Source organism: Chiroxiphia lanceolata, chromosome 4, assembly GCF_009829145.1.
Source record: "Chiroxiphia lanceolata isolate bChiLan1 chromosome 4, bChiLan1.pri, whole genome shotgun sequence".
NCBI lineage: Eukaryota > Metazoa > Chordata > Aves > Passeriformes > Pipridae > Chiroxiphia > Chiroxiphia lanceolata.
Genome location: NC_045640.1, coordinates 18,818,471 through 18,843,956, shown reverse-complemented (window position 1 = coordinate 18,843,956; position 25,486 = coordinate 18,818,471). Strand labels below are relative to the sequence as shown.

Sequence of the window (25,486 nt, the reverse complement as noted above, 5' to 3'; positions counted from 1 at the left end):
GTCCCTACAAAGAAAATGGTTTCATAGCATGTCATGAAAAAATACTTGCCTTTTACTTTAAAAAGAAAAAAGGCTGTTTAGGGGGGATGATTGTAGAGTATGTACCACTTCTAACAGATTTGCTGTGCAGAAGTACATAAGTGTGAGTGATGTAGAGGTACTTGTTTATTATAGAGCACATTTCAATGCAGTAATCATAAATATTGCTAAGGTTGTGCTCCGTTGAAATATGACCTACATACTCTTGATTGTTTGTGTTACGTGATTTGTCTGACACCCATTACATTCTGGGTAATGGCAGCCATTTGTTGCTGTGCACAGCAGGCTCTTTTGACAAAAGAAAATAGGCAGCAATAAAAAAGCTATAGTCTGAATTACATTCTGCACAGCGCTGCACTGCTGAGAGTTTGTGCAAGTGTGTTAACAATGCTCTGAACTGCCTCTTGTCAGCCTTCAGCCCGTAATGGCCATCTGTCCTTCTATAAATCTGTCAAAACCTGCTAAGTTCAAGAGAGAGTACGGAATATACCTTGTACTGTCAACGCTAAAATGTACACATTGGGGGAGAAATCGGTGAGTGTGAAATAATCCAATGGTTATAGGATATTGCAATGCCACTGATGTGGGATCATGACCCTTGGTGAAGATTACCAGGGGTTAGAGTGAAGATGAACACGTGTGCGGCCAACTGGTTTTCTCAGAAGTCACAGTTTGAAGATTGGTCATGGGACGCATTGGAGATGATGGAGATGAACTCCATAGAGGTGACATGAATTCAAAACTTTGCTCCCTCCTCCATCCCCCAGTGTAGGTTTGTTCAAAAGTTAATGAACATTTTCCAACTTTTATCGGTTTCTACTTGCCTGTGCACTTCCTGCTTCTGCTGAAAACCAGGAAAAAAGCCAGAATGCCATGAGGAAACCCTTTGTTAGGCTGTCCCCAACCCAGTTCTGCCAGCAAGAGAAGTGCCAGTAAATTTAACTCAGTCTGTACTTTTGTGAGGGGTTTTTTGGTAGGATTTGGGGGGTTTTTTTCCCTTTCTCTGAAGATTGTTGGACTCCTTGTCAGGTTTTTGGAAATTGTTGTACTCTGTGTTTTGCTTGCTTTCTGCCGGGACAAGCTTTAAAGAAGTGGTTTGAAACAATATTTTATTTTGAATATTGGATTATCTCTGGGGTTTCTTTGCATGAAATTCTTAAATATGCCTGTTCATTGTGGAGTGATTGTATTTTTGCTTCATTCTTTCTTTAAAAGTACATCCAAAAAACCAGTGACTAACCCCAGAGGTTCTCGTGATCTGTGTAGTTTCATAAGTAAAAGTGTCGGTTCTAAGCTTTTTATCTATAAAGTTGCTTTCTGCAGTATTTGTTCAATCTGAGCCTGAAGTTTTAACCTGGAAATTACTACTGCAGAATTTTGAAGAGGACTCTTCATTTTACCAAAAATTCATTTGGTAGTCAAAAATATTTGTCAGTCTGGAGGTGGATAAGGTGTGAAACACATATGGTTGTCTCAAGTGAATTTTTGGGAAGAAAGAAAAAAAATTGAGGACTCAGAGGAAATCATTTAATGGTGATGACTTTGCACAAAATTTTTTTATTATTAAATTCAAATTTGAGGTAACTACAGTTTTAGATGTCATAATCTTTTCCTCAGTTTCTTTGACTTTTGTGGCATTAGGCAAAGTCTTCACATAGCCTTGGGTAGCTCGTAAACATTTTTTCCAAACATTCAGACAAAATCAAGCATCTCTCTCACATCAAGTATTCATGCCTTAGTACTCCTATCTTCTTATTTTCTGGAAGAAATTCATTGCAGCTAATGCAGTGGGACTCCCAGTCTCCATTTACGCTCCTTAGGGAGCACTATGCATTGATGGACGCTTTTCCTTCTTTACAGCAAAACACTATAAAACATGTTCCATTTGCATTGATCTGCTGAGCTCTGTTGCATGTTTAAAAATACAAAACAAAGCTCTATAGGCATGTTTGAAACACACATTTCCTGTAACTTTGTCTGCCCTCTCTTTTCATTCTTGCTAAGGAAGTAATGGAAAGCTCATTGCTTGGGCTAGAAGAAGAAATCTTGGATAGCGTGAACCTCTGGGATGCTTAAGAATGGTCTGGCTTATCTAGAACTCCCTAATCTCCATCTAATTTGTTAAATTTTAAGCATATATTACTAAATTACATTAGTATCAGTTGGACAGAAGCAAATTTTTCAAATGTAATGTAATACCTGAAGAGAAATTATTTCCTAAACAGCGTCTGCTGTTTGCTGTTAACTCTGCCCTGGTGTCCGGGGTTATCCTTTTGTAAAGTCTGAAGAAATTCTATGATTTCTACAGAAAATATTGAAAATTCTATTCTATCCTTATAAAAATAACTGGAATGTACTGCTTCGGTTCCTAGGCTTTACTGGAATGGGCTGTAGAACTTCCTGCAATTTTGTCTCACCACAATGATATAATCTATTTGTTATATAAACAATCCTGGTAGTTAGCAGTATCTTTAGTCTTTGAATACTTACCTGTGTCATTTGAACTCTGTACTGCATGGCTCTCACTAATATTTAGTTCTAAATGCGATGGTTCATTACAGTTGTGGTTGTACTATTGTTCATTTGGGTTTAAGTTGCAAAACCGTATTTCAGGCAAAATGTACTAGTTATGCTTATAAGAATGTATTATACATACATTAGTAATGGTTTTCTCTGTTAATGAACTGTGGAGACAAAGAGTCATTGCTGTTGAGTTGTAAGGTGGCTGTGTTTCCTTACATTCAAGTTCTGCGTCCTTTGGTAGTTCTCATTTATTTCTCTTGGTCTTGCTTTTGTCCAGATTCTTGTCTGCTAAGTTCTTTATGTTTTTGATGGTGCCAATCTTTTGACTTTTCATTTTTACATCAAAATCTGCTTCATATTTAACAAAAACGTCTTTTGGTTTTTCTCTCTTAATCTTTTCTTTCAAAATCTACAGAGAGAGGGGCGGATGTCATTGAGGGAGGGGAGGGGCAAAAACGATGCTGAAGATTAATGGCAATGCATTAGTATTGTTCCTATTGTTGTTACCAGACCTTTGGTGTCTCACACCCTAAATACTTTTATTCCCAGTATTAGTGGTTTTAAAGTGACATAGAATGAGTCTTACTCTGTATCTATTTTAAGAAGCACATGAGCCACCTTTATAAACACTGTGTGTGTGCTTAAAAACATTCTGTTCCTCCTTTTAATCCCTGTAGGCCTAACTCCACCTACGACCCCTCCTCATAAAGCCAACCAAGATAATCCTTTTAGGACTTCACCTAAGCCGAAGTCATCATGCAAGACTGTTGTACCACCTTCAAAAAAGCCCCGCTATAGTGAGTCTTCTGGTTCTCAAGGAAATAACCCAATCAAGAAGGGTCCAGAACAGTCTGAGCTGTATGCACAGCTTAGCAAGACTACAGTACTGTCCAGTGGACATGAGGAGAGAAAGACAAAACGGCCCAGTTTGCGGCTGTTTGGTGACCATGACTACTGTCAATCTGTGAATTCAAAATCAGAAATACACATTAAAATATCCCAGGAACTTCAGGACTCAAGACAACTAGAATTTAAGGATTCTTCACCTGGGTGGCAGTGTCAGATTTGTTCTTCTTTAGAACAAGACCAGTATTTCAAGAAAGAGACTTTACAGACAAATAAGCAGGGATCCCATGGTAATAACAGAAAACAGCTCCAAGACCAGGAAATTCGGGCTGAACTGAATAAGCATTTTGGTCACCCCAGCCAAGCTGTTTTTGATGAAGAAGCAGATAAGACCAGAGAACTAAGGGACAGTGATTACAGTAACGAACAATTCTCCAAACTACCTATGTTTATAAATTCAGGACTAGCAATGGATGGTCTGTTTGATGACAGTGAAGATGAAAGTGATAAACTATGCTACCCTTGGGATGGGACACAAGCCTATTCATTATTTGATGTATCACCTTCTTGCTCTTCTTTTAACTCTCCATGCAGAGATTCAGTGTCTCCACCCAAATCCTTATTTTCTCAAAGATCCCAAAGGACACGGTCTAGATCAAGGTCCTTTCCTCAACGCAGGTCTTGTTCCCGTTCTCCATATTCCCGATCGAGATCAAGGTCGCCCTGTAGTAGATCCTCTTCAAGGTATGGTATAGCAAATTAATTAATGTATGATTATTGTAGTTAATAAGGAGAACAGCAAAAACATAAAGGAAGTAAAAGGAAGGAAAGAAAAAAAACAAGAAATAACTTATTCCAGTGCAGCTCATTCTATTGCTTCTGAGCTGATTAACTCTAAAGGTTACGGGTTTGCTACAGAAACACTTGACAATATCCTTTAATTTGCCAAGTTTACACTTTCTGAGTGAAGCCAGCCAGGTCAGAGGCAGAGCAACTCATGAGAGATGTACGCAACTAACCTTTCCCATTATCTGTGAGCTGCCTGGTGCCAATCTAGCTGCAGCCTCTATCAGATGAAGTTGGCAGTGGCTGACTGACTGCTCTGTGTTAGCTTCAATAAGGAACATTACAGAAAGGCTGAGGAGAGGAAATCACTTGAGGCCCCTTAGTTGACTAGAGGATCACAGACTGTCACTGGAAAATCCCACTGGTATCTTAGAAGAAATTGTAAGTTCAGGGAAGAGGTAGAAAATAGTGTCAGTAGACTCAAATGGAATGACAGAGGTGAATGTGTTTCTTCCTGCAGATCTTGTTGCTATTATGAGTCCAGCCACTGTAGACAACAAGCATGCCGAAGTTCTCCCTTACGTGCAAGATCGCGGTCCAGATCACCGTACAGTCGCAGACCCAGGTAGTGCCTTTGGCCTGCATTTGTCTTACTTTGCAGCTGATTCTCAAGAGATAATCGTAGAACCATTAAGGCTGGAAAAGACCTCCAAGATTATTGAGTCCAGTCTTTGACTGAAGACCAGTATGTCAACTAAATCATACCGCTAAGTGCTACATCCAGTCATTTCTTGAACACTTCAGGAATGGTGTCTCCAACACTTTCCTGGGCAGCCCATTCCAATGTCTAATTATCCTTTCAGTGGAGAAATTCTTCCTCGTGTCCAACTTGAACCTCCCCTGGTGCAGCTTGAGGCCATTTCCTCTTGTCCTGTTGCTAATTACCTAGGATAATAAAGCCTTCCTTAATTTTACAGTCACAAATGCAGATGCTTGATTTAATGACTAAGTTATGTTTCCTAGATATGACAGCTATGAGGAATATCAGCATGAAAAGCTGAAGAGGGAAGAATACCGCAAAGAGTATGAAAAACGGGAATCTGAAAGGGCCAAACAAAGGGAGAGACAAAGGCAGAAAGCAATTGTAAGCACTGTGAAGATAACTTTCATATTGAAATAGATTTGTTTCTTTTCATGGATTCTAATGCTAAAATTCACAGTTTATTTGCTTTCTTTTTATAAAAATACAAAAATTTGATTATGTGTATTTCTTAGTATTTCTAGTTTTAAGAAAATATATGTTTTCATAACAATTTATGTTTTGATGTCACAGTACTAATTTTTTAGGTTCTATAAATTGCAGCTCACCAAATTTTTCACAGTGAACAGATACAGAGAACTTACTAGAAAAAGGGTTAATCCCAGACAGCACACAAGTAGAATCGAACTAGTCTATTTCTTATACAGATCTACCAGTGACCTGCCTTTTATATTATGTATCACCTACCAGACCTAGCAAGGAGTCAGTTTACCAATTGCTGAACTCTCATAGTGGCTGTAATTGTCTATACAGAGAGACCAGATGACAGAACTCAAAACTGGGATCACATAACTTTAATTGTGATTTTTTTTCAGCATATATGAGTCAGTTCAATTTTGAGTTATTTTTAGCAAAATAAATAGTCTAAAGACACGATGCAATTTAAAGATGTCATTTAACACTGTCCCTCTTGTAATGAATATGTATTATTTAATTATTTTGTTCATAAGTGTTCTCTATGAAACAACTGAAATATATGAAACAACTGAAATACCCAAGGTGAAGGAAATACCACAGGGGGTCAAGCAACTCTCTTGGCTGTTGTAGCACCAGGACAGAAGAATGGCTATTAAATGAGCAGGAGGCTTTTACCCCCTTTTAGTTCCCCATTGGCAACTGCATTTTGATAAATTAAACTGGGAGCTGCTTTGAATCTGGACTCCTCTTGTAGTTGCTAAGGTTTGGTTACAATTTGGTTTTCTGCGTCCTACTCTTTCCATTCACTTGTACCTACACTGCTGTTCTGATGACTGTTGCATGAACTGGTGCAGACTGGGACAATTCATCTTTGTTTCCAGATTTTCCCTTAGTGCTCTGTGCAGAGGACACCGAAATGAATAGGTCTTTTTGCCAGTGCCATTAGTGGACTTTGTAGCAAAAGGTGATTTGGCACGTGCTCGGCAGCATTTCTGCAGACCTAGGAGTGTGTAGAGACTGACAGAGACTGGCGTAGTCTACAGCAATGAGAAGTTCTGGGAGGGAACAGACACCTTTGTGGTCTGATTTTTGTCTCTGCTGCTGTTGTTCTTAGTGAACTCCAGCAAATCATTTCACTCCACTTCAGATGCCCTATCTACAAAGTGTGGGTGATAGGTGTATTTTGTAAAGCACAAGATTTAGAGCTATAACACTCTCTGCTGTGCTGCTCTGAAACTCAGTGAAGGCAATGGAATAATTTTACTTGGCTTCAGACAGGGCCATATTTAAGTCAATTGTTGCAGTTAGTTTTAAAATATCTGGCTTCCGTCTGCTTAGAGGTGAACACTACCTTCCAGCAATCATAACTTACACTGACTGTTCTCTCTTAGATCTAACAGAAATTAGAGATTCAAGTAGACCTCTGTCATGGGCGTATCTTGCTACTTCTCAATTACTGTACCTTACCCATATAAATAAACATGAATCCTACTGAGGAGGTAGAAAATTTGATTTAGTTTAAAACAAACAAATATTTGGCAAGTAGGTAATCAAGAGAAAAGGAAAGAAAGGAAACTTAAAAAGCTGCAGATATGCTGCATCATAGCTTCCTGCATTAAAAATTTTAGACATTTCAAAACCAAGGTTGAATTTATTTTCTTTCCTTAGTGAGCATTTTCATGATAATTAACTTAATTAATGGAATTATTTATTAATAAACATAAATAAAACAAACCTAAAAATAAATATCAATAAACGGAACATGGCAAAAATCTAAAATCCAGTCATCTGTGTAGGAGCTGCAGGAAATGTGGATTAAATCCTATTAACTCCTTTTTCCAAAGTCTACCAGCACTTTTACTTTAAAAATCTGTATTGAATCATGCTAGTTTATACCCTCTGCAAATAAGCAGGGATTAGGGGACAGCAAAGAAAGGGAAGCCCTGGTCTCATGAAGTCACTGATAAAATTTGTATTATTCCTAGCATTCTCTGCTCCTTTTCTTACTTCTTCTGGTTTATGGATCTCTTTTGTATTACTCTTTTCTTTCTTGAGGGACTCAACTCATTTATCCTTCAGTCACAAGAATCTCCTTTCTGTCTTTCCTCTTTCTACTGTCCCATAAATTTAGATTTCTTTTCTCTCTGTATTGGGGAATTTTTTATTTTGTTCCTTGCCAATTCTCTTGCTGCCAGAACTGATTTATTGCCACATACCTCCAGATACTGTTAAAAGAGTGCCCCAAAGATTGGGTAGTACTAATGCCTCAGTTGTTACACAGGACTGGTGACTTTTCTTCCTGAGAAGCACTGTGCTATGATCTCAGAAGTCAGTTGTAGAAATGATGCACAGTAGAAAGGGAAGTTGTGATTGAGCTACAAGTCATCAGGTATCCTTGACTCAGTAGCTAAAATTAGTCTCCATGTGACAACAGACATGGGAAACACAGAAAAAAGAAATGAGAAAAAAAATCACATATTTTAGTCTGTCAAAATCATATGAGAAGCAGTGCCCTCTGATCTTGCAAACAGGTGTGCAGACATTGACAAAATGCTGAGGAGGCTTGTTTTAGAAGCCTGTGCTCATGCTATGTGGCACAGGCATGTTTAAAACTACTGCCTCTTCAGTCTTGCACACACTACCTTCACTGTAGTAGCTTCAGATCAGCTAGAAGCCTAGGCTAGCATTTTCCTGTGTGGATTCCAGAATTCCTATCTTGACTTACGGCTATATACAGGTGATTTCATTTCAAAAGGTACTTCTCCTCTTCCGTTTCTTCTTTCCTCCTGTCTGGTTCCTGGAGATTCAGTTCTGTTTTTGTGGATTGAGGTCTTGATTTTGAGCAGTCATGCTTGAAAAATATGGACTGAGCCCACAAGATATTTTCCATTTAGAGAGTAAGAAAAATATTTTTGTCATTAATTAATTAATCAATCAGTTCATTTATTAATTTATACTTTTGATTGTGATTCCTTTGCTAACTGAGGAAATGTTAGAATAGTTTAGTTTGATCTTGACTTGATTTATTTCACAGGGTCTCCATTTTGTTTTATAATGGGTCCTCACTGAATAAGGATGGTCTGCCAACAAGACTTGCTTAAGTGTATAATGCTAACCAGACATATTCACCATGAAACTTGAGGAGCACTGCAGGACAGGACAATCTACTTGATGCTTTGTAGAAACTTGGATCCAACCCCGAGCCAAGGGAGATCACAGTGATTTGCCAAGTGGTCTGGTGACCCTTTTTCTCTTCCAATACAGCCCAGGAAATTTCTGAGTTGTGGGGGCTTATACTGCAGCAGTTCATTAGACCACACAGAAAATACTTTTCAAAGCATGGCATCAGGAATAGTTATCACATTCCAATTCTGGAGTCACCAGTTCATGATTCCTTATTGACATGGTGCACCAGGGCAGGGAGGTTAAACTGTTTGGTGAGCAGCTGGGTGTTAAGGATCTCTGCTACTCCGCTGCTGTGGCCACGATACTGACATAGAGTCACATCCTCCATGCAGCTGCTGCCAAGCGGTATAACGAAATCAACTTTTATACTCGAGTAGAAAATTACTATTAACATTACTACTTTTCATTTCTAAATGCTGACAGCCTCAGTGAGACAAGTATCAAGAGTCCCAGTCCCAGAAAGCTTACAGACATAAGAAGATAAATGCACTGTGAGACCGCTGCAGCGGAAAGAAACACATGGTTTCAAAGAAAATAAATTACTCTAAAACAGGAAGGCAGGAGAAAGGTGGTTTCATAAATGAGTGCTTGCCTTTTCTAAAGTCTAAAACCTATAATGGAGTGCATTTCCACTAATGAAGGATTCAGTGTACATCGTATATTTAGTTTGGATTTATTTGGTTTTGCTTGTCTTGATGGCCTTGATCCTAGGTACTCTAATTTTGCTATATGAGTTTATGAATAAGTATCAAATAGATTACCTAAACCTTGAGGTTTACTAGTCCATCTTTTTTTTTTCTAGCAGTCACCATGGAGTGTGGCTGAACTGTTCAGCCTTCAGGTAGCCCCACAGCAGCACTTGATAATCTTTCTTTTTGTTCTCTTTTTGTTCCACTTTTTGTGATTTTTACTTTTGCCATTCACACTTCCCAAAGGTCACACTTATTCTTTACTGAATCTGAAGAAAATTTTTCTTACTGTTATTAGTAAATGAGAATCTTAAGCTTAGGTGGCTTTTTTCCGTCCATAGCATTTCTATTTTTAGAACTCTGTCCAGACATTCCCATTGCATTTTTAAAATGGTATTTGGCCCTCAGCTCTAGGGATAAAACTCTTCATAGCTTTCTACTGGAAGAGAAGTCACATGTCATGGAAGGCAACACAGACATGGGGCTTTGCACCCAGCCAGCCACCTCTGTTGTAGCAAGAAGCAGAGCCTCTGACAAGCCCATAGCAGAACCTAGCTTTAAAACGCTCCTGGATTTCTTCCCTCATCTTCACATAAAGCATTACCTGGCTCCTGAAGAATTAGGTATGCAGACAAAAAGTGGTAGTGAAAATGGGAACAGCAGCACTATGCTGTGTTACCTCCGGAGTGGCTGCCTTCAGTTCCCATGGGCTCTGCTTAGCAGCACCACAGGCAGGCAAAGCAAACTGTTGGGGGAAAAAGCCAAAAAAGCAAGTGAAAACTAAATACATCTGATAGCCTGTGGTTAGTTCCTTATAAAATAAAAACTTAATAAGAAAGGATAAAGAAAATAAAGTTTTGGAGGAAGCCTTTACAAGACAAAAAAGATCCCTAGCATCGGTGAATGTTTTGGAGGATGAGTGGTCTCTTTATTAACCCTTAGATGTGTAAGGTATATCCTAGTCCTGTTTTCTTAAGTTTTGGTATTCTAATGCGTTAGTATTTTCATTTGAGACTTAAAATACTGCTTTTCAGTCTGAGATTTTCTGCCACATCTTCCTATTAAAATGTTTTTACTGCAAAAAAGGAAGAACAAGATTATGTAGAAGAAACTTTAGATAAACCAAAAGAAGACAGACATGTTGGGCCTGAGGGAGCTGACTGGACTATTCTTTCTTTTTTTTTCTCATCAAAGCAATGAACTATGCTTAAATTTTGTGATGCAAAATAAATCATCTGCACTTTTGGGAGGGAAATATGAATAGTATCTTCTGAAGTTTCCTGCGGGTTCCCTCTACCTGTATTAAACTGTAAGCAAAGGCTGTTCTTCACAGTTCTCTAGGTTTTCAATTCATCTGTCATCTCTAACAAGTGCTGTTTACTTAATATGCACATATAGGGTTAAGCATGTAACTTATTACCAATAAAGGTCTTTAACATTTAGAGGTATGTTGTAATCTTGTTAGGCCTCTACAGTTCTTATAATTAATGGAAATAAAGACAGGCATCTCTATGAATACATATACATTCTTCATAGCTGCTTTAAATAAACGAAAGTTAACCAAGACAAAGACAGTGCTGTATGGATCCTGTGTTCTCCAGTATGTTTTTCCATCATAGCACTCTGCTTAAAAAAAAGTTGAATACAGCTTCTCATGTGTGCACACTGGAGGACATATGGTGCATTTCAGCTTTAAATTTGAATTTTCTTAATTTTGCAGGTTTAACTTATTCTCTTAATGGTAGTTTTAACAGGTTTTTTCTCTTTTTTTTTTTTTTTTAGTTTTGGTTTATTACAGTTGTCTTAAAGGGTTTTTAGAGATATAAAGGTTATTAGAGGGATAGAAGAAGGAAAACTTGCACAGGCATGCACACAGACTTATGGAAGAATGTGCAATAAGATATTTCGATCACACTGTAATATAACAATCTCCATGTCAGTGAGTGAAACATTATGTTTTTTCAGTTGAGATGTATTATCTCAGCTAAAGTATATTAGACAGTCTGCTGTGTTATGTTCTGCTCCATCTGGTCAGTCATTTAGGTTCAATAGCAAATATCAATGGAATTGTTTCTTATCAAGTGTTTCAGTGCGGTTAAATCCTTGATTAGGTAAAACAGTCTGAAAAACTAATTACTGTGCATATGCAGATTTTCCTGGTTTTGAAGTTTATGGCACCCAACCATAGTGAAAGTAAGCAGAATTAGAATGGGGAAAATGGAAGAAATGCAGATTTCCCTTGCTTGCACTCTGCAGTCCATGGTTCGCAGAAACCCTACCCAAACTCCTCTGTCAGGAAGGTCAGAGCTCTGGACTGGGACACAGTAGAGACAGAGATAAAAAGCAGCAGCTGTCTGTAAAGTACCCTTGTGCCCTAAATGTATGGCCTCCCATGTGCACATTTCCTTCTTTTAGCCATTCTAACTTCTCCAAACTGCATTGATATGGCAGAAAACAAGGGCAGCTTTTGGACCCTGCACTTGAGAAGGCGTAACATTTTAAAATTAAAGTGTCTATCCCAGCAGCGTTACAGAAGACTAGTAAGGCACTCGCCTTTGTTCCTTACATAGTCAAAAGAGGCAGTAGTTTCAAGCAATTAAATGATATGCTTACTTGATTCCACTGATCAGGGACAGCATATATATATACTTTGATAGAACAACCAAGGACTCTGCTGGGCTGACCAAGGAGCTGTAAAGGACCCAGGTGATTCTTGTGCCATTCCTTAGTGGCAGAGCTTTTGGGTAGGAATATTTGATTCTTGGATCTTTGTTTTCTGCAGCTTTAAACTTCCATTTCTCAGGAGCTTTCATTTCTCTGGATCTGAGCCGCTGAGATTTGCAAGGCCAGGAGAAGAGTCGACAAAAATAGTTGGCTGAGTGTGCTAGTGAGAAAGAGTTTCTACTGGGAGACAGATATATTAGTGTTAACTTCCTGCTGCAGCAATTGTTTATTTATTTTGTATTAAATAGTTCCTGGGAGCCAAGTGCTCTCCTGGGAGCAGGGAGCCAAGATTTTTGGCACCCGTAACTAAGAGTTCTGATGGTCCCTTTATCTCAAATGAGTACTCAAACAAGTAAAGAGGAGACATCAGGATAATTTTTGGTTTTATATGTGTTTTGGTCTGATCTCAATCCTATTGTCCATGGTCCAAGAATGACTAGTGCTTTATGCCTCAGTAGGGACTCATGGGAAAGATATATTTTGTGCTATATCTGAATTGTAACACTATAAACTACCTGCCTCTTCAGGCTAGAATGTTTCTGAGCAGGAATGCAAGTCTATATTTAGGTCCCTAGAGCCTTTTGCATTGCACAGTTGAGGTGCCATTAGCCTTTAGGCACCTCCAGGTTACGATAGTCATGAATTCTCAGCAGTCAGTATAGCTCCTTCGGCATTCGGCACCTAAATTCTGCACAAGTCTCAGGTGCCAAAGCTGATGGTTTAAACTAACGTTGCTCCACTGACAGATTTACACCAGATGAGAATGTGGTGATGGTTCAATTTATGGGACTAATGTGCGGGTGTGTAAGGGATGAGCAGTAGGTCTGGTAGTGCCAGGGTTCCTCAGGCCAGAGGCAATCAGAGATAGGAAGGCTGAGCACCCAAGCCAGGTATAGCTGGTGCTTCTTTGCCCTGATTACCTTTAGGTCAGTGTTTTTAAGATCTCTTTTTGCCTTTTGCTTTTCTTTCAGCTCACTAAGTGGCTCTACTCTCAACAAAGTGTTCATCCTAGAATTCATGAAGTGACTCTTAACAGGGTTTCCTAGTCCTTCCCTAATTCTGCTGAGCATTTTCACTAAGGGAGAAAGGATTTGACTGTGACTGCATTGTTTTAAACAATCTGATGCTTTGTTCCAAGGGTTGAAAGAACATGCAAATGACACCCTGACCTGTGAAAATCAGGGACTTCAGTCACGTGTGTTTTTTTTCTGAATAAACCAACAGGCAATGGTGACTTCAAGGTATATTTTACTGTCCTGCCTCCCCCTCAGAAATATTTATTTTAATAAAAGTCATCTTTTAGACCCAATCCTGTTTTTGGCTGGGATAGAGTTAGTTTTCTTCTTAGTAGCTGGTACAGGACTGTGTTTTGGATTTATTGTGAGCATAATGTTGATAACACATTGATGTTTTAATTGCTGCTAAATAGTGCTTACTCTAAATCAAGAACTTTCCAGTTTCTCATGCTCTGCCAGTGAGCAGGTGCACAGGAAGCAGGGAGGGAGCACGGCCAGGACAGCTGACCTGAACTGGCCAAAGGGATATTCCATACCATATGGCATCATTCCCAGTATATAAACCAGGGAGAGTTGACCGGGAGAGGCAGATCACTGCTCAGGGATGGGCTGGATGTTGGTCAGTGGGGGGTGAGCAACTGTAGTGTGCAGCACATTTTTCTCTTGGGTTTTATTCCTCCATCTCTCTCCTTTTCATTACTATTATATTTTTCTTTGTTTCAATTATTAAGCTGACCTTATCTCAACACACAAGTTTTACTTTTTTCTGATTCTTCTCCCCATCCCACCAGAGAGTGGGGAATGAGCTAGTGGCTGTGTAGTACTTAGTTATTGGCTGAGGTTAAAACATGACAACCCTTGAAAGTTTTCCCTCTGTTTTGAGGTATGGATTACGGTGGAACAGGATTGCGGGATGAATCAGCTCTTGAGTCATCTGGGTTTATAATGTTATGTTTGTAATACATTTTGTTATGTTTATAGTAATTTTATGCAGTTATTGTGTTACTTTATGCTACTCTGCAACTAAGATGGGTTTTGCTCCATATTGTGTAGATGGCAAGAGAAAGGGAGCTCCTAGTTTGGAAGAGTTTGCAGTCCTGGAGGGGAAGTGGTAGAAGGGGTGAAAGGGAAGAAGGTGCAGTAGGATACAAAGGGAACCTCTGTCAGTGTACAGAGAACAGTACCAGCAAGCAGTGAACCCTTCCAGGAGCACGCCACCTAACAAATGGTAGTGTCATGTAAATGCCTTAGATGCTTTCCAGGAGAGAACTATTTCATTTACTTGCAAGATGCAGTAGGTCTTCCACAAGAGACTATTTCTATAATTATGCATCCTCTGCACATCTTTGTATGTTTTTGCATGCATATATGTCTAGGTTCGTGACTATTACACATTTGTTAAAAATATGCCTTCCCTGTTGCTCTTCATCAACAGGAGGAACATCGTGTGATTTATCTGGGTAAAATCAGACCTGACACAACCCGAACAGAACTGAGGGACCGTTTTGAAGTTTTTGGTGAAATTGAGGAGTGCACAGTAAATTTGCGGGATGATGGGTAGGAACTTTTGAGTTTACTTCTTGTTTGGGACCTGCCATATGTAAAAAATTATGGCAGTAAGATTACTGGTATGGGAGTTACCAATAAAAGTGCTGTGACAGATGACATGCTGAGTTCAAAACCTTATTTATTTTCTTTCATCCTTATTTATTAATCTTGCTAGTTGAGATTTCCTGTCCCAGAAATAAGTATTTAGCTGTATGACAGGACAATCATGCTGATAAATGGATGCAGTACTTCTGGCATTTCCACTGCTGGGTCTCCTGCAAGTTTGCTTTCAGGAAGGGGTTACACTAATATGTGTTAACTCTTTTCAGCTTTTGTTCACAACTGTACTTTTCAATTTCAGAGACAGCTATGGTTTCATCACCTACCGCTATACCTGTGACGCCTTCGCTGCTCTTGAAAACGGATACACTTTGCGCAGGTCAAATGAACCTGACTTTGAGCTGTACTTCTGTGGACGCAAGCAATTTTGCAAGTCTAACTATGCAGACCTAGGTAGGTATTTTGGTCTATGTGAATTAAAGTACATAACTGGAATCTTGTAACCCATGAGAATTTAGGATTTGCTACTTTTTTGTTTACTGCTTATATTATTCAAATGATGGGGGGTAAGGTGTTGAAGGAAGTGTTTTTCACTTTCTGTAAGAAGTTTAAAAGTTAACTAATCTGAGCTGGCTTCTTTCAAATATTCCAGACTGTGAAAATTCTTTTAAAGCCCACTTCCACCATTATAAAAATAAGTGCTCAATATTCAGTAATACATTTCTATGTTGAAATGATAGCACCACAGAAAACTCTCACATGCTTTGCTATTTATTGCTATAACTGCTTGGTTCCAGTAAACAGAGAACAAAGGAAATGCCTTACCACAAAAACTTCATTATGATTCTTACTTTGCCATGAGTTCTGTGGTAGATGTGTGGAACTTGCCAAGGGCACTTCTTAAACACAATTCATAGATACTCATACTGATCTCAACTGGTGATTCTAAAATTATGCATAAACATCGATGTATGAAAGTGTCTCCTTGAAGGGATTTCAAGTAGTGATATAAGAGGCTCCAGCCTGTGGAGAGCTTTGCAAATCTCATAGTGTTTGTGGTCACACTGAAGTGGGGTATTATCCATAGCAGTCTCCAGACCCCAGGGTGCTGTGGTTACTCCAGGCTCAAGTGTACTTAATGGCTGTGCTAACACATCTGGGTCTGTCCAAGTCCTACCTGGGCAAAAACATGTGGTTCTGTCCTATGCTCTGGGTCAGGGTGTGATGCTTCCCCTTGCAAGGATTTTTGGAGATGTTCAAAGTCTTACAGAAGGAATATTGATGTTAAGTATATTCATGAAGAGACTACGCAGACTACCAAAACAGCCTCTGTAATATTATAATATATGATAAACTCAACTCTTATTTAATTACCTTTTAAAATGTAAAGTATTCATTAAATGTTAAATCTTTCCTAATACCTGTATAAATAGACTAAAGGCATGGGAGATACTCTTTTCTGAATAACATAGCAAGGCACATTTTGCTGTTGAATCTGTATTAATCAGATATTGTGGGTTTTTTATGAATAAATGACCACAGTCATTAAAATCTCTCATAACCCTGTAACAGAGTGCTAATGAAATCTTGTATGTGCTGCCCTCGGCTTTGTACAATGCAGGACGTGCATACAGATATATTTTTTCTAATCAATTGATGTCTTTTCAAAATAAATTATAAAGATGATACGCATTGTTCACAATGAATATGCTATAATTCACTTCAGTGACTAAACAGATAATGTAAAACTAAGAAAAGGCGATTGACTGCTGAAGAGATATAGCGTTGATGTTGAAAATATAAAAGGTAGCAAGGCATTTGTCAAAATGTAGGCTGATAAAAACAGTAGAACCAGACTTAAGTCTTGCCTTGATTTGACTTATCTTCAACAATGGAAGCCAAGGTCATCTCTGTATCTCAGAAAATCTGGGGTTTTAAAATAAGTTGTCTGAAGGGAACCCTCTTGAACATTATTCATCATTTGGGAGTATTCCTTGTCAGGTCTCTCCATAGCGAGTGGGATTCCCAAAGTATCTGTGAGCAGACTATTTTCACTTTGTCCTGCTGCCGGCTTGAGCTTCTGTACTTCAGACTGCATTCTCTGTGTTTTGCAGAGTATCTGATAGAGCAGCATAAGGAAATGGTAGGATGAACTTTAAAATTCATGAGCTCGTACCAGGACAGAGAGAATTAATCAGCCTTGGGTTGAGTACAGAAGAAAGAAAACACTTGAAAGCAGTAGTCAGAAGTTTAACACCTCTCTTCTGTGAGAAGCTATTGTCTTACAGAACTTGTAATGAACATTTAATGCACAGTGTGTCTTATAGTGGTAGATGGGGAGTTCTAATTAATTCAGCACAAGAAGTGGCAAGAAAAGGGCACTCTCATAAAGGAGTTGTGACACAGGAGCTGGGGAGAGTCAGTGTTAGGCAGGGTTGACTCCAAATAATTGGAGTCCTAGAGCTGTGCGGCCACAAACGTACAGTCCCTCCTCTGTGGTAGGAACATAGTGATGTCTGTGTCTGAGCAACTGGCAAAGCTGGAGCAGGTGTCACAGATCACCGGAGCTGGATTGTTATTGCTGCTATGGCTTATCACATAAGATGCAGAAAGCCCACCTGCTTGTACAGTAGTGCAGAGGCCCTGCCCAGAATAGCTCTGAACAAGCAAACCCCCCAAAATGAGTGGAAGCAAAACCAGAGATTCAGGGAGGTGTACTGACTTGCAGAAGACCCCAAGGCAGGGCAGGCAGAAGCAGCCATGTCCTCTGTGTGCTGCTCACAGGCTGCCCTGGCTTTCTGCAGAACCGTCCCCCTATTACCTTTCTCAGGAGAATTAAGTTTTGGATATTGCATGTTGAGAAACAGCCATTGCAAGACAAAAGTGTAGTTTTGGGTAAGGCATCTGTCAAGATTATTTGGACTACTTCGAGACCTATACATAGCGGTGTGTTGTGCTCAGGTCCTTAAGGAAACCGTTTTGAGTTAACCTGTTCTAGATGTACATGCGATTAATGGTTCCCCCCCAGTGCTGATGATGTGTATTGCTTTTGTTAAGTTCTGTTTCTTACCAGAAATCTCTGTGCATGCGTAAAGCTTCTCCGATGATCATTTCTATGCTTTTATCATCCCATAACGTTGTGGTTGTAAGTGCATTGTTTCTTCAGTCCCTTGAGTGTAGCAATGTACGGAGAAAATAAGTATTCGCTAGTGGTTCTTGCCTATTGTCTAAACTTGCGTCCCTTGGGTTTCAGATTCAAACTCAGATGATTTTGATCCTGCTTCCACTAAAAGCAAGTATGACTCCATGGATTTTGATAGTTTACTTAAAGAGGCACAGCGGAGCCTGCGTAGGTAACATGCATGTCATCCGAAGAAAACAAGGGGATGGCGAATACCTCACGGACGTCACGTCCTTCAATAATGGACAACTAAAAAGTCGTACTTAGGAATTTCTCCTACTTTACACTCTCTGTTCAAAACCATGGTTTACATGAACACAGCTGCTCGACGAGTGGAGGAACAAGACGGCTGTCCAGTAAGCACACGCGTGTCCATGGGTGTCAGCTTTGCTTTCGCGGGTGATCGGTGGCGGGGGAGCCGGGCGTTCCTTGCGAGTTCAATGCAAATCACGAGACATGGCAGCAGTTCCACAGAGATATACGTACAACAATGAACTGCAAAACCTGTACATATTGCATTTTAACAAAAAAGAACAAAAACAAACAGAAAAAAAGAAACAATGTGAGAACTATGGCTGCTGATGTCTGGGAATCAGACACTGCTTTTTTGTTTTGTTTTTTTTAAAGAAGCTTCTTCTCAAAACACAGTGATAATATGACAATCCAGAAGAAACCACAGGTCCCAGAAGCCTACAATCTGTTTTAGCTTTGGTTTAAGATTGTTCTTTTTTTTTTGGTTGGGGTTTTCTTTGTGGTTTTTTTTTTTGGTTTTTTTGGGTTTTTTTTAATCCTTGCAGAAAAGAAAATGAAAGGCTCAAGCTTCCCTAACATTTTGAAGTTTCATCTTTTAATTCTGACACCCATGTAAATGTCTACAACATTGATCTTCCACAGCAAAATTTTCAAAGCCTTGTTAATGGTCAAATGTGCAGCTTGTTCAGCGATTTATTCTAATGAGCGGACGTGGTGTTACATTATTAATGAGAGCTGGATATAACTATCTGGGTGTGTGCGCAGATAGTTTATTTGCTACATTCTCTAAAGTAGTTGAGTATTTACAAATGTTAAATGGATTATTTTTATTTATGTACATACTGTATGACGATGTTCTTTTTTGTTACAGCTATGCACTGTAAATGCAGCCTTCTTTTCAAAAACTGCTGAATTTTTCTTAAACAAGAATATTCAAATGTAATTATAGGAGGTGAAACAATTATTGTACACTAACATATGTAGAAAGCTGAACTTATGCTTATATATATTTGATTGTAAAAAAAAAGAAAAACGTGTGGGTGAGGGTGTGAGTGTGTATATGTGTGTGCGCGTGTATCTGAGTGCAAAAATCAATTACACACATTCATCCCTTCTTTGGTGAGCTTATATAAGAATTTTGTCAAGAATTGTTCTAGCCCAAAAGGTATTAACCACTTCTGCAGTAGTTTTCCACATTTTTCTCATTGCTTGATTTTCTTTTGCAGTTTTATACACTGAATTTGTTAGGGGAATGAAATTTTCTCATCTAAATTTTTCTAGAAGATATCATAATTTTATGTAAAGTCTCTCAAATGGATAATCATTAAGAAATGTTTTTATTTTATGTATCAACAGTAGTTTTGAAACTAGAGGTCAAAAATCTTTTTAAAATGCTATTTTGTTTTAATTTTTGTGATTTTAATTTGATAAAAATGTGCTGAGGTACTAAGTACAGTATGATTTTTACAGTAATTCTGTGTCTAAACACTGTTCTTGAAGCCAGTAATCTTTTCATTGGCAGTTTAATGATGGTATTTATCTATATTTTTTACAGTTACGCATCCTGTATAAATACCAATCCTTCATTCCTTTGTTTACTAAAGAGACATATTTATCAGTTACAATTATCCTATTTATTATAAATTATGAGATGACTAAAAGAATAAAAAGGCCAGTGGAAATTTTATACCTAGGATGCATGATGGTTGTCAGTTTGGGGTAAGCAAGTGCTTTGTTTGGAAATTCCGCTTTTGCAGGAGCAGTGGGTTGTTTGAGTTTTTTTCCCTTTTTTTACTATGCACTAGCATGGCCTCAGATGTGCCCATGACATTGTTGCTGATGACATTGCTTCTGTTAAATTAAATAGAAACTTCAGGAAAGAAAAGAACCACAAGAGCAAACTACTGCTATTCTGAGCATCAGAATTTCATCTGAACTCAGAGTGTCTACACTGAATCAGCAAAGTTTGATATTTGCTTGTGAATGTATAGATTTGTTATTCTATTACTGTTTGGCATTCATGACTACTCTGAAAGGTATGGCACACCTAACTATTTAATCTACTTTCCCACTCCAAATCTTAGAAAACTGATTCCACTCCCATGCCAGTGCAGTTGATTTTGATGGCTGCATTCATTTTATCACCAGCATATTGTGTTCTGAGAGATTCCACTGTCTGTCCTGTTGGATGCTTGCTTGATTTTTTGGCTTCTTATTTCTCAGTAGATAGATAGCAATAAAACAAAAAAAAAGAAAAGAACTTTTCTGGAGGTTCTGTGTTACAGATGTAACATTCTTTAATCTGCATAATTCTTGTTGTTGCTCTGTAGGTTAAAAATGCAGGTATTTTAACTTTGTGTGAATGCCAAACTAAACGTTTACAATTTTCCTTTCTGGATTTTGAGTATCTTCTGTTGTAAAGAAAAAATATTAAAAGCAATAAATTATTTTTAAGAAATCAGTACTTAGTATATCATATTATGTGTTCAAGGACCAGATGCATTACCTATTTTGCCTTTACATTTCTGTGATTAAATTTGAAAACATTCTCTTTTGCCTTTGATTGCTGACATTAATAAATTGGTGTGGGGCTTGTCGGGGGGATTATTTATTTTTCACCAGGCATAATGATGACTCAGTTTTTTTTTTTTTTTTCACTGGCCTGGCAAACATTCTCATCTTGAAGATGGCTTTCCTCTGTGGATTACAAATTACGTATGAAATTTATAGAGCTAAGATTGTTGAATAAAGCTATTTGGATCCTTCATAGACACTGTAGTAGGAAACCCATCAAAATATCAACTTGGTGTTTCCTTTTCTTTTTTTCTTCCCCAAGAACGTTTCAAATTAGCACATGTACCACATTGTCACCGGAGGCAAATTGCAGCATAGCTCTGTGTGTCTTTTAGATGAAGATTGTACTGTTGCTTTCATGCTGTGGTAAGTACCACATCCACAATACAGGTAGCAGAACTGGTACTTAGAAACTATGGTCTTTCCTAGAACTGTAACAAAGTAATTCCTACAGAACGGAAAGTGATCTAAATACTAATCCAAACAGAGGGATCCTAAAGTTTAAGAAAAATACCTGAGCTAGACTACTCTGAAAAGCAGTTGTGCTGCCATCACCAAAAGCAGGACTGAGAGAAAAGTTTGTGCCTCTGGGGCGTAACACTTGGGTCAGTTGAAAAAAAAAATCACAAAGCGACCACAACTTCTTATCATCCCTTTAGATGTAAGCTTACAGTAGGTAATGATTATGTGTCCTTTTTGATGGCTGTAATGAGAACTTCAATCACTGTAGTATAAGATCTGATCTATAAATGACCTAGAATAGCCATGTAATATAATGTGATGATTCTAAATTTGTACCTATGTGACAGACATTTTCAATAATGTGAAACACTGACCTTATGGAGCTACTGTAAGATTTGTACAGTATAGGTGAACATGTAAAGCTGTTGGTTAGACTATGCTGAACAGGGAAAGTGAGATACTAGCTAAGCCCAAGCTGGGCTATTTTCCACCTGCCGATTCTACATGTACTTTTGTGGTTTAAGTCATTGTATGAAAATTCCTGTGATTTTTTTCTTTTTTTTAATGTGCAGTACACATCAGCCTCACTGAGCTAATAAAGGGAAACGAATGTTTCAAATCCATTTCTGTTTCTCTTTTTTATCAGAGGTGACAGGTTTTTTCCCCCTACAACAGGTTGTGTACTGGGTTTTCTATTACTCTTTCTAGTGGTTGTAATTGATTTGAGATAGTAGTCCAGAGCACACCTGCATTACTGCACTTTGGGCAGGGGACAGAACTGCCAATTTTAAATACATTTAATGGTAAAAAGATGCTGCATGCCTTTCTGCCATGAGTACCCAAGGCTGTTGAAGAGCCGACATAAAATATGTAGGAAAACCTTTGAAGAATCCTCAGTGGAGTTTAAGAGTTGCTGGTTTGAGTTAGGAAGGGGTGGGGAATGTAAGGGCTTTTCTATCTGGTCGTATTTGGATCTAAGTTGTGGAGGTACTAGGATCTGACAAGTCCAAAATGGTTGGTATCTTCCATCCTGAGGTGATAAATATCTGTACTAGGATAAAGCACATCATGAGAGCCCTTCACCAGCCTCTCTGTCTCAGCAGACATTCGAGGAGGACCAGACAGGTAGGTAGCTGGAAAGCATGGCTTTTCTGAATCCTTTGTGGACAGTATAGTGTGCAGCATGGTGTATTTCCACACCAGCATTGCCACTGGGCAGGCCACAGATAGGCCAGGGGATGCCAAAGGGTATTCACAACCCGTCATTTACATGCACTGAAAAAGGGAAAGAAACTGGTTTTCTTTGGTTTGCCCAGGGTTCATTCACATGTAGCCAGTTTATGGCTGTAGGCCTATCCTGTTGTGTCCACAGCCTTCTCTGGGGTTTTACAGCACAACCCTGTGTTACAGCCTTCTCATCTGATGTGTGCCTCAGCAGGTACCCAGGGAGTGGTGCGAGGAACAGCGCAGGGCAACCTGCACAGTTGGAGGGCAGCCCGACTGTGGTCTGTAAGTACAGGACTACTGAATTCAGTTGAAAAAATCGCCTTTCTCAGGATGACTAGCCTCCACCTCATCTCTGTTCCTAACACTGTGTTTAATTTATGCAATGTTTAGCTTTTGCGTTTTTACCATTTACTAATCCAAGCAGTTGTGCTTGGTTTTCACAAGGGTGATAGAGCAAAGTTCCTCACTGTGTGGGATTTGCATTGTTGACTCACTGCTCCTGATCAAATTAATGCTCAAAACGTAGTCGGCCAAATCATTCCTGATGTACTTCATCAATCTTGCTGCTGTTCCACAAGGCATGAATTCAGCCCAATATTTCTCCAGTTACTAGGCTTTTTAATTTGAGTTGTTTATTCGTTTCATATTTTTGCATAGCACTTTGGTGCTTGCAAAAAAAAAGAAAGCATTCTATTAGATTTCCAGGAAACTATTGCTTCCTGCCTTCCATCTCCTCGTTTTACATCGTTAAGGTTTATTGCATCAAATCAGGCTGTTCCATTGCCTGTTATCCTGGGTCACCATTTTTCCCCACAGTGAATGCTGCGAGCTGAGCACCTGAAATCAGATTCAGGCACCTCAATGAGTGGCCTGATTTTCAGAAACGCTGAGCATCTCCCAGCTCCCATCGTCTTCAATTAGACCTGCTGGCTCTCAGCACTTTTAAAATCAAACCACATATTTGGAGCCCAAATTCAGCACAGCATTTACATTTGTGCTTAAGTCTGTCCTGATTCAGCAAAGCACTTAAGCATGAGTGTTTTTAGATCCATTGAAGTCAAGTGCTCGGCTGCTTTGAATAAAAATAGACTCCTGGATTGGGGCCTAAGAATCCAAATACAGACACCAACACCTAATTTTAGTCTCCATTTGGAAAACTTCTGCCTCTCCTACCTTTAACCTTTAATGCTTACAGAAACACAAAAACTCCTGTCAGGTCATAAGGGAAAGAGAAGGAGGTTTAGAGGAGAGAAGTGATGGGCAAACTTCTTCCTTGTGGAAAATGTTTTGAAAACTTTAAATCCAACTTTTGCAAGATGCCTTGATTCATTGCTATTATTTCATGTTGCACTTCCAGAATCTCATTCAAGATTAATGTGCAGTTATTCTATTGTCCTTCACCATTAATTAATAAACTGCTATATTAAACTTTAACCAGTGCCAACTTCTCCTGCTTTTCCGTGAATCACATTCTCACCATTGATATTCCATGTTCACAAGCAAACTAATCTATAAATCAATTTTCTCTACTTTATCAAACAGCAGAAAGTAATAAAGAAGGTCACAAATAGTACAGTAGTTCCTTGGAGGTTTGTAACATCATAATTTAAAGCTCAGAAAGATTGAATCAAAAGTTGAATTAATCCCTAAGGGAAAAGATTCTATATAGATTCTATTGATAGACGTAGGGCAGCCTGTCTTCATTGGGAGCTGGTATATTTGTTAATACTTCAGGGCAAAGGAGACTAGTCTTCTCAGCAAAGAAGAAAATGAAATCCTCCATGAGAAGAAGGGAATATGTCCTCTGCGCTTCCCGTTGCTGTGCTCTTCTAACACATCTCTGCTGGGAAAAAGAGAAAGCCAGCTCATCCTTTGCTACACGATGTGCTCTGCTGAATGGCTGGTGTCTGCGCAAAGCAATTACGGGAACTGAATGGAATACATGTATAAATTTTAAATGTTACACTTGATTGGTGCTCATTCCTCAACTGATGCTTTTATTGTCGAACAATCTCAACCCAAAATCTTAGCAGCCTGTGAACCCAAAGCAAAGTGAAGGGTTGTTTTTTTCAGTGACAAATTTTGGTGAAGTTACAAATATTTATTCTGCAGCTGGAAGCATATTCCTCAAAACATGTTTAGCTTTTGAGGTTCCTCTGAATTATTGCAGCTTCCTTTTAACTTGCTTCTGGAATCATAATTTTGCAAAGGCATTTCTGATTCTCTTTTATAAAAATAATCTATAACCTTAGTGACGTGACTGGACCTGATGAATTAAGCTCTTACAAATTCAAGTGGAATTAATGGGGAGAAAAAGACTCCCATATAAAGGGAAATAATTTTTAAAAAAAATACTAATGGGCTCAGTTGAAAAAGTTATGTACACAGGTGTGGTATACAGTGAGATCTGTGGTATACAGTGAGATCTGTGGTATACAGTGATCTGGTATACAGTGAGATGAAATGTACCATTTTGGAATGCATGATGAAGTACAGGATGATAGAAGTCAGTATGTGCTTGCATACTGACTATTTTCTTGTGGTATTTGCTAGTAGAGAGGAACTGAACTGGCCTGTGATGAAGGCAACTGAACAGAAAAAAGGTACAATTCCAGCCTCTCCAAAATCGGTGATGAAACTCCAACCCCTGTCAGCCTTTTGCATTAACCCTGACTTGTGCAAATAGTGGACAGTGATCAAATGTAACTGATCTCCTGTGCCTTACTTGCATCATGATAGATTGTCTGCCAGATGTAATGTAAATGAAAGCCAAAGCTAAGTATGAAGAAAAATTTGTCCTAAAGAGCAGAGTATGTAAGTTGCTGTTAGGACTCTTAATCAAATAAAATATTTGCTACAGTTTGTTTTTGACAATGTGCATTTCATTCTCTATTAAATTAGTTCTTGATAAAGTAATAAAATTACTGCATCCATAAAGTTACTGCACTATACCTTCAAGAGATCTTCTCGTTGTCCTCGGATTATTGACTTTGGCATTATGGAAAACGCACATTGGTGACTTGAACTAATTCTTTCCTGCTGCATTTGCAACTCAGACCCATGCTTGTTTATGCAATGTGTTGGCAGTAAATTTATTTAAAAAGAAAAAAAAAATCAGCCACACAATTGAAAACTA

The 25,486-nt window shown here is 38.7% G+C and overlaps 1 protein-coding gene across 4 annotated transcripts in view; it reads left to right on the top strand.

Annotated features, from left to right (window-relative positions):
* The window catches only part of PPARGC1A (PPARG coactivator 1 alpha), a 369,787-nt gene extending 348,041 nt beyond the window's left edge, over positions 1–21,746 (top strand). For all 4 annotated transcript variants that reach the window (XM_032685184.1, XM_032685186.1, XM_032685185.1 and 1 more), the window contains 6 exons: positions 3,240–4,152; positions 4,715–4,819; positions 5,218–5,338; positions 14,482–14,603; positions 14,956–15,107; positions 17,908–21,746. In XM_032685184.1, the coding sequence (XP_032541075.1) occupies positions 3,240–4,152; positions 4,715–4,819; positions 5,218–5,338; positions 14,482–14,603; positions 14,956–15,107; positions 17,908–18,011 (1,517 nt within the window). In that variant the 3' untranslated portion in view covers positions 18,012–21,746. The remainder of the gene's footprint in view (positions 1–3,239; positions 4,153–4,714; positions 4,820–5,217; positions 5,339–14,481; positions 14,604–14,955; positions 15,108–17,907) is intronic.
* Positions 21,747–25,486: the final 3,740 nt, after the last annotated feature.